A 9718-nucleotide genomic window follows, 5' to 3' on the forward strand; every position below is an offset into this window, starting at 1 on the left:
TTTGTTGAGAAGATACCTTATTCTTGTGAATCCAAAGTATAACACATGGCTTTCCTTATAGTAACCCAGTAAATTCTGTTAAAAGCAATATCCCACTGTCTGTACCTTCTTAAAAATGAGTGTTTTATAAGACATGGAGTGATTTTATTTGAAAATAGAAAAAAATAGCTTAATAAATGAAAATGAAATTTTCAAATATTTTTTCCCTTTGGAATTGTGGACTAATGACAACTATATAATCTGTTTTCTAGAGAAACTCTTTGCTAATTTGGACAAGTTCCAGTGCCTGAAAGAACTTTCTGTGAATCTGAGTGATAAAGAAGATGTTTTTGCAGTCATTCCTGAAAATTTTCTGAATCATAACCATATGGAGAAACTATTGATCAATACCTTAGCTGAGCATAGTACTTCCAAACTAGGCAAGTGTGTCATTTGATCTATTTGGTTTTACATGATTTGAGGCAAATAATTCAAGAGTTATGCTTCTTGGGTCTGAGCAGGTAGCTTGGATTCATGGTAAATTGTAGGAATAATATTCTTCTTCATTTGGAAAAAGGGAGCTCTTTGAAATGACTGAACCCCTATTACATGCTATAGTTGTTCTAAGAACAGTATTGTTATTGCTTCATTTAATCTTTATTATCATTCTACATGAAGACATAATTATTATTCTCATTTTATAATTGGGAAAATTGAGACCACTCATCCATTTCACCAGTGTAACTAATGCTCTGATGCCTGCTCACCCATTATTTCCACCAATTCTCTTCCTCCCCCCTTGTAAATATGAGCTTTTAACCACCGACAATTCCTAAATAGTTGGGGGGGGGGCTGGGGATTGAACCCGGATTGGCTGCATGCAGGGCAAGAACCTTATCCACCATACTATCTTCCTGTCCCCAAATTCTTTTTTTTTTCTTTTTGCCACACCCAGTGATGCTTAGATCTGACTCCTGGCTCTGTGCTCAGGGATCACTCCTGGCTGGCTCGGGGGACTGTATGGGATGGCAGGGATTGAACTCGGGTTGTCTGCATGTAAAGCAAGTGCCTTACCTGATCGCTTCAGCCCTTGATGCCCTTATTTATTGAAAACAAAACTGATCTCGAGATGGTGGCTAGGAGGCTTTAGGCTGTCTGAACATGAAGCCAAACATGTCTTACACAGTCACTGGCTGCCAGAAACTCACTGAAGTTGGCCATGGACACAAACCTCATTCCTTATATAAGAAGCAGATGGCAACCAAAGTTGCTGCTGATGGTTTGCAAAAAGAATGGGAGGGTTATGAAGTCCAGATCAGAGGCAGGAATGATAAGCAAGGTTTGCCCATGAAGCTGGGGGTGTTGACCCACAGTCGGGTCTGAATGCTGCTGAGTTAGGGGCCTTCCTGTAACAGACCACGGAGGACCCGTGAAAGAAAGTGCAAGTCTGTTTGTGGTTGCATCGTGGATACCAATTTGAGCCTTCTCAACTTGGTCATTGTAAAGAACCGGGAAAAGGATATTCCTGGACTCTGATACTATTGTGCCTCAGCATCCAAGGCCCAAAGAATGAGTAAAATCCCCAGTTTTCCCCATTTCTAAAGATAATGTCCACCAGTATGTTGTGAAGAAGTCCCTAAATAAAAGTAAGAAACTGGGGCTGGAGCACAGCAGGTAGGGCATTTGCCTTGCATGCGGCTGACTCAGGGGTTCAATTCCCAACATCCCATATGGTCCCCTGAGCACCGCTAGGAGTAATTCCTGAGTGCAGAGCCAGGAGTAACCCCTGTGCATCGCCGGGTGTGACACAAAAACAAAACAAAAAAAAACCCCAAAATACTAAGAAACCTAGGACCAAAGAAACCTATGACAATTCAGCTCGGCATCTTGTTACTTGACACACTCTGCAATACAAATGCCGGTATACTGCACTGAAGAAACAGTGCTAGGAAAAGCAATGCAAAGGCTGCAGGGTATGCACACTGTTGGCTATAAGAGAAGGAAGGAGCCAAAGGAGAAACTCCAGGAGCAGGTTGCCAAGAAACCGAGGCCGTCTTCTCTTTTTTTTGGGTTACTCCTGGCTCTGCAGTCAAGAATTACTCCTGCGGGTGCTCAGGGGACCCTATGGGATGCTGGGAATTGAACCTGCACCAAAGCTCTACTGGCCTCATTCCTGGCCTCGGTTCTAATTCACTGTTGTTGAAACAGAAGAGTTAAGTAGATGATGAGTACTGTAGAAATTTGCAACCTTTTCTAACTTCTGAACTTTTTGGTATTTTGCAGTGAAATTAATTGAGAATTCTCCAAACCTTCATGTTTTCCATCTGCAGTGTAAGTTATTTTTGAGTTTTGAGTCTCTCATGACAGCGCTGGCCTCCTGCAAGAAACTTCATGAAATTAAAATGTTTGGACCATTCTTTAACACTGTCCCATTTGGTAAGACAATGCTGGCAATTTTTTAGGTTAAGTTGCCTTTCACTGTCACTGTCACTGTCATCCTGTTGCTCATCGATTTGTTCAAACGGGCACCAGTAACATCTCTCATCGAGAGACTTATTGTTACTGTTTTTGGCATATCCAATATGCACGGGTAGCTTGCCAGGCTCTGCCATGGAGATGCCTTTATAGTCACAAGATAATTTATCAGTTTTAAAAATTTATCAGTTTTTAAAAACAGTCCTGATTCAGTCTATGACAAATATACCAGTGGTGCTCAGGGCTTACTCCTGGCTCTGTGCTCAGGAATCACTACTGGTTGTACTCAGGGATCATATGTGGTGTACGGGATTAAACTGGGGTTGGCCATGTGCAAGGCAAGTGCCTTAATTCTATCTCTCTGGTTTATTACACTGTATTTTAGGAGAACAGGTGAACACTCTCTAAATGTTTGCTAAATATCCCACACCCACAACCAAAGTAGCAATAACCCTTCACACCATCCCCTAGCCCACTCGCACCATTTGTTCCTACTCCACAATTCTCATCTGGTGACCTTAGTTCTGCTGTGAGAATCCAAGGATGAAGACAGTCAACTTTGTTTTGTTTTATTCTGTTTTTGGGTCACACCCAGTGGTGCTCAAGAGATTACTCCTGGCTCTGCACTCAAAAATTACTCCTGGCAGTACTTGGGGGACCACATGGCTTGCAGGGGGTTGAATCTGGGTGGCCTGCATGCAAAGTAAGCACCCTATTTACTGTACCATGGCTCCAGCTCCAAAACAGTGATCTTTAAATAATGCAACTGATGGGGCCAGAGCCACAGTACAGTGGGAAGGGTGCTTACCTTGCAATAAATAGGCTGACCTGAGTTCAAATCCTGGTGCCACATATGGTCCCGAGCCCCACCAGGAGTGATCCCTGAATGCAGAGTCAGGAGTAAATCCTGTGTGCTGCCAGAAGTAGCCCCCAGACAAAACCGCACAATGTTAGAATATAAAAATATTGTGATAAATATAACCTTTTTTTTTTGGTTCTTTTTCTTTTTTTAGGGTCACTTTTGGCAGTGGGCTGGAGCAATAGCACATCGGGTAGGGCGTTTGCCTTGCACACAGCTGACATGGGTTGGATTGCTCTGTGTCTATCGGAGAGCCCAGCAAGCTACCGAGAGTATCCCACCCGCACGGCAGAGCCTAGCAAGCTACCCGTGGCGTATTCGATATGCCAAAAAACAGTAACAAGTCTCACAATGGAGCTATTACTGGTGCCCGCTCGAGCAAATCGATGAGCAACGGGATGACAGTGACAGTGACACTTGACAGTGCCCAGGGGCTACTTCTGTTTTTTGCTCAGAGAACCATGCAGTGCTGGGACTTGAACCCAGGGTTCCCCCAAGAAAGCACTGAGCTCTCTTCAGCTCTACATGCATGATCTTAAATGATCAAATAATAAGGCATATCTAGATGTTGAAGCTTATTTTTCTTTCCGGGGTGTGGCAGGCTCACACTGGCAGTACTTAGGGCTTATTCCTGGCTCTGCACTCAGGGATCCCTTCTGGCAAGCTCAGGACCACCAGCACGCATGTGGTGCTGGGGATCGAACCTAGGTCAGCCATGCAAGGCAAGTCCCCCATCCACTGTACTATCCCTCTGGCCCCAGTTTAAAATGCTTATTTATTTTAATTTGGGGGGGGGGGGCGGATTGGGCCACATCCAGAGAGTGCTTAGGGCTTACTCCTGGCTCTGTGCCCGGGGATTATTTGTAACAGGCTTGGGGGACTGGGATACCGGATTGAACCTGGGTCATCTGTATTATTACTTCAGACTCTAAACAGTTTTAGATATCAGGATAATTTATTGGGCTGGAAAAAATGGCTCAATGGACTGGGGCACATGTTTTGCATGTAGGAGGCTCAGGTTCAATCCCTGGCTCTGCATACCCTTGAAGTACTGTCAGGAATGACCCCCAAACACAAAGCTGGGAGTAGCTCCTGAGCATTGATGGATATAGCCTCAAAACAAACGTTAAAAAAATATTTTTTCTGAGCCAAAGATGTATCTGCTTAATCCTACTAAGCAGTTTTATCTGAATCATTAAATAAATTTCTATCACTTTATAAGTAACTCTTTAGGGGCTAGAGAGTTAGTATAGCTGGTAAGGCATCTGTCTTGCGTGCTGGCTGACCCTGCTTCCATCCCCAGCACCCCATATAGTCCTCAGAACACTGCCGGGAATAATTTTTTTTTTTTTTTTTTTTTTTGCTTTTTGGGTCACACCCAGCGATGCTCAGGGGTTACTCCTGGCTTTGCACTCAGGAATTACTCCTGGCGGTGCTTGGGGGACCATATGGGATGCCGGGGATCGAACCCGGGTCGGCCGCGTGCAAGGCAAACGCCCTACCCTCTGTGCTATCGCTCCGGTCCCACTGCCGGGAATAATTTATGAGTGCATAGCCAGGTATAACCTTTGAGTATCGCTAGGTGTGGACTAAAATCCAAAATAAAGAAATAATTTTTTTAAAAAGTCTTTAAAAACTGTAGTTTTTGGTATAAGAGATGTAGCTGACAAAATGAAATTCCTTCCTTCTAGTCATTGCTTTGCCAAATTTTGCTTCTTTGAAGATTCTAAATCTGAAGTACCAAGAATTTCCTGACGTGGAAGGATCAGAAATATTTGGTATGTTTGCAAAATAGTGAGGTAACTCTCGATTGTCCCCCCCGCCCCATCCAGTTCTTCTTTTTGCACTAGCTGTGAGCAACGTGAATTAATTAACTGCCCTGGTTCATCAGGAGGAGCTGCCAGTACTGCACAAATTTTATTTTCCAGTGCTTCATCTCATTCAACATAAAATTGTCAGAATGTCTTCTTCTTCTGTTTTTTTGGTTTGTTTTTTGTCACACATGGCAATGCTCAGCCTGGCTCTGCACCCAGGGATCATTCCTGGCAGTGCTCTAAGGACCATATAGGGGTATCGGGGATCAAACAAAAATCAAAAAAGGATGGAGATATGCAAGGTACTACCTCTCTGGGCCCCGCTATGTACATTTAGAAACCTTTTGTTGCAGATTTTTTCACAACCTGTGCATTCAGTTATTCAATCCCATCATGGAGTCATGAGAAGCACAGTTTTAGAAGTTTGAGTCTAATACTATATGAAACATCCTAGGCTGTATCACTGTCACTGTCACTGTCATCCCATTGCTCATCAATTTGCTTGAGCGGGCACCAGTAACATCTCCATTGTGAGACTTGTTGTTACTGTTTTTGGCATATCGAATATGCCACGGGAAGCTTGCCAGGCTCTGCTGTGCGGGCGAGATACGGTAGCTTGCCAGGCTCTCCAAGATGGGCGGAAGAATCGAACCCATGTCAGTTGCATGCAAATGCCCTACCTGCTGTGCTATTGCTCCAGCCCATCCTAGGCTGTTCATGAATTTTTTTTTTTTTGTGGCCATATCTAGCATCTCAGTAATTACTCCTGGTGGGTTTGGGGGACCTTAGGTGGTACAGGAAATGAATGCAAGATGGCTGTGTGCAAGGCAAGTGCCCTCCCAGCTGTCCTATCTCTCTGTCCTTGTGGGTGATTTTGAGGGCCTTGATTACCATTGTTTGACAATGTAGAAAATTCTTTTTTGGCTTGTCTTTTGGTTTCCGGATAGCCCATACTTTAGGTTTTCTTAGTGACCTGGAAGAACTGCTCCTTCCTTATGGGAAAGGGATTCACCCGGTAGCCAAGCCGATCATCCAGCAATGCCAGCATCTTCAGCATCTTCGAGTGTTCTCACTTTACCAGAATTTAAATGATGACAGCCTGATGGAAATTGGTGAGTATTTACCCTCAGGGAAATCTCCTCCCAGGTAAGTTGTTTCAGCTTATATAAAAGTCATCCAGCATTACTCAGTCTTTTTGCTGCAATATTTTCCTAAGAGCATCTGTCTCTTGGAAAATACTCAACTCACTGACTTTTGCTCTAAAACATCTAGTAGGTTTGGCTTTCTTCTGGTCAGCTTTGGGGGTTTAGGGGATCTGAGATGATAAGGCGCTCAAATCTATGTTCTTGATGTTTCACACACCTGGCCACATACCTCCAGGTTTAAATAGTCCTTTATAGTTTTAAGCAATCCTTTAAGATGAAGACTGTAAGGCCAAAGAGATAGTACAGTGGGTAGGACATTTGCCTTGCTTGCGGCCAACCCAGTTTCGATCCTCGGTATCCCATATGGTCCTCCAAGCACCACCAGGTGTAATTTCTGAGTGCAGTGCCGGAGTCCAGCTCCGGAATGAAGACCACCGACTCAGAGATGATCTGTTGACCAGCAGCTATCGAGGCTGAAGGCCCCGTTTATTCTCAAGCAAGCAGTTTTATATTATTTACATACCTTGGCCCAGGCACGTAGCCAAGTCAAAAGATGCTCTCATGAGTTAGACATATTTTGTGTTTGTCTCAAGATGTTCTCATTAAAAATACCAAGTCAAATTATTCCCAAGGTTACTTAGAGCACGAGAAGTATGTACGTGCAGGATGTGTCCTGCTTATCTTGCTGGTAGGTTTTACCTTCAAGGCCCCTCTTTCAAGAGGCCCTCTGCACAGGACTCTCCCAAGCCCCCAGTGCAGGTCATACAAAGTTCATTGTCCCACGCTGGTCTCTAGTCTCTAGTCTATGTGCTCCAAGCAATCCCACTACAGTGCAGAGCTGGGAGAGATCCCAGAGTATCTCCGGGTATAACCAAAAAGCAAAAATTAAAAAAAAAAAAATGAAAATTGTTATAGTTACTGAAAACACGCAGAAGCATAAGTGCACTCCATTTTATGATTTTTGGTTTTGGGCCTCAGCACATGGTGCTCAGGGCTTTCTCCTGGCTGTGCACTCAGGAATTACTTCTGGTGGTGCTCAGGGGGATCATATGGGATGCTGGGGATCGAACCTGGATCAGCTGCATGCAAGGCAAACGACCTGCTGTACTATCACTCTAGTCTGGATTTTGTTATTTTAGTTATGTGTCTTGGAGTTTTTGTACTTGGATTTATTCTATCATTAAGGAATCCTTTGAGCTCAGATCTGAGGGTCTCAATCCTCAGATTAGGGAAGTCCTTAGCTATAATATCTTAAGCCAAGTTCTTTCCAATCTCTCCCCCTGGGGTCTTTGGTAATTCAGATATTGTTTCTTTTACACACATCTCATGATTCCCTGACACTTCCTTTACTTCTTTTCACTCTGATTTTTCTCCATCTTTGGTTCTTTTTTGGTTTCCCACATTTACCTTGAGTACGCTGGTTTATTTGCTGGCTTGTCATGCGACAGAAGCCATCTGTTCCACTGCCTTGCACTTTAGCTCACCTCCCATGCTCTGCAGTTCAATAGTTTCTGGGTGAAGTTTTCTCAAGCTGGCTCTCGTACTTTTTCTTTGATGAAGTCTGTTTTCTTGTTTCATCTTGTTAAACACCCTCACCATGGTCACTCTGAAGGCTCATCTAAATTATAGGGGTGGTGAGTTCTAGGGGATCCTTATGATTGGTTGTCAGCTGTTATTTCTGCTACTTGTGTCTTCTGCACTGTGAGGACTGAGTGTGAGTGTCTGGTTTCGTGCAGATCATGTAGCTGTTTCAAGATTGTGCTCAGGAATAGCACCTGGAGTCACGCTGCTGGTGATGTCAGCACTGCCGAGACTGCACAGACCAGCACTTGGCTTCCTGCATAGAAAGCTCTGCCCTGATCACAACACACACACACACACACACACACACACACAGAGTTTTTGTGCTGCTTAGGAATCACTCCTGGCAGTGCGGGAACCATGTGGGGTGTCTAGGATGGAATTGGGTCAGCTGCACAAAACGCAAGTGCCCTACCCACTATCCTACTGTCACTATGGCCCCACTGATCTTTCTTCCTAAATCACCTAGTTCTGAAATGAGGTGGATGCCTAGCTGCAGTCTCAGGGTATGGGAGAGGTACTGGCTTTGCCCAACCTGCACTGTCTTTAGGGAAGTCATCATTTAGGTCAGTGTTTCTCAACGTTCTCCAACTCTAGACCCCTTCCAACCTCCTTTCCTGTGCTCCCCATCTTACTGGTTGTCTCCCTCGGTTCAGGCCATGACCCATTTATACAGGTTTTACCTTTAGCCCCCTTGGAGCATTTGGGCGGGGGTGGGGGATGGGGTGGGGGATGGGGCGGCTGACCACGGTCAGCCCCAAAGCAAATGCCTTCCCTGCTGTACTCTGTCTAGCCCCTATTTTCTACTTTTGGTGGTGGTGGGAGAGAAGGTTGGTTCAAAGAACCCAGTTTACCATACCTGAATTAGAAATCTTGGATGATCCCAGAGTGAGAGAGAGTAATAGTGGGTAGGGTGCTTGCCTTGCATGCAGCTGACTGGGTTTGATCCTTGGCATCCCATATGGTCCCCTGAGCCAGGAATAAGCTCTGAGTGTGTGTGGCCCCAAACAAAAAACAAAGAAATCCGGATCACTGATTTATGTATTTTGATTTTACAGCTAAAGTAGCCATCAATGGAGGTTTCCAGAAACTTGAGAAATTAGATCTTTCCATGAATGATGAGGTTACAGAGGAAGGATATAGAAATTTCTTTCAAGCACTGGATAACCTGCCAAATTTGCGAGAGTTGGCTATTTCCAGGCATTTCAAAAACTGCATCAAAGCTCAAGCCACAACAGCCAAGTCCCTGAGTCAGTGTATGTCCCGCCTGCAAAGCCTCACCCATCTTACCATGTTAAGTTGGCTCTTGGATGCAGAAGACATGGCACTGCTTAATGCCATGAAAGAAAGACACCCGCAATTGATTTTTTTTTTTTTTTTTTTTGCTTTTTGGGTCACACCCAGCAATGCTCAGGGGTTACTCCTGGCTTTGCACTCAGGAATTACTCCTGGCGGTGCTTGGGGGACCATATGGGATGCCAGGGATCGAACCTGGGTCGGCCGCGTGCAAGGCAAACGCCCTACCCACTGTGCTATCGCTCCGGCCCCGACACCCGCAATTGAAATACTTAACTCTGAACTGGAATTGGTTACTGCCATTCTCTCCAACCATTAAGGAATAGGTTTAGCAAAAAAAAAAAAAAAAAGTGGAATCAAGGAAGTGTTTACCAGGGCCTGGAGAAATACCACTGAGACTCAGAGAGCATCTATCTGCCTTACAGAGTCTGAGGGAACCCCTCAAGTCTAGCTGGTAAGGATGGGGAGGATTTTGAGAGAGACAGACAAGACTCCCAAGGAAGAAAACAAGACTCTGGTTCCAGACTGGGTATGTCTGCTCCTGTGCCAACTCTGAGGCTTTGTTCTCT

At 44.6% G+C, this 9718-nt stretch overlaps 1 protein-coding gene and 1 pseudogene across 1 annotated transcript in view; both read left to right on the forward strand.

The window, feature by feature from the left end:
- Positions 1-9475, forward strand: part of NAIP (NLR family apoptosis inhibitory protein) — a 28443-nt gene extending 18968 nt beyond the window's left edge. The window contains 6 exon segments of the mRNA XM_055145757.1: positions 252-419; positions 2263-2415; positions 5005-5091; positions 6075-6239; positions 8912-9201; positions 9401-9475. Coding sequence (XP_055001732.1) covers positions 252-419; positions 2263-2415; positions 5005-5091; positions 6075-6239; positions 8912-9201; positions 9401-9475 — 938 coding nt within the window.
- Positions 1141-2200, forward strand: LOC105942999 (40S ribosomal protein S6-like; annotated as a pseudogene).
- Positions 9476-9718: the final 243 nt, after the last annotated feature.

The sequence above is a fragment of the Sorex araneus genome, chromosome 1 (genome assembly GCF_027595985.1).
Source record: "Sorex araneus isolate mSorAra2 chromosome 1, mSorAra2.pri, whole genome shotgun sequence".
Taxonomy (NCBI): Eukaryota; Metazoa; Chordata; class Mammalia; order Eulipotyphla; family Soricidae; genus Sorex; species Sorex araneus.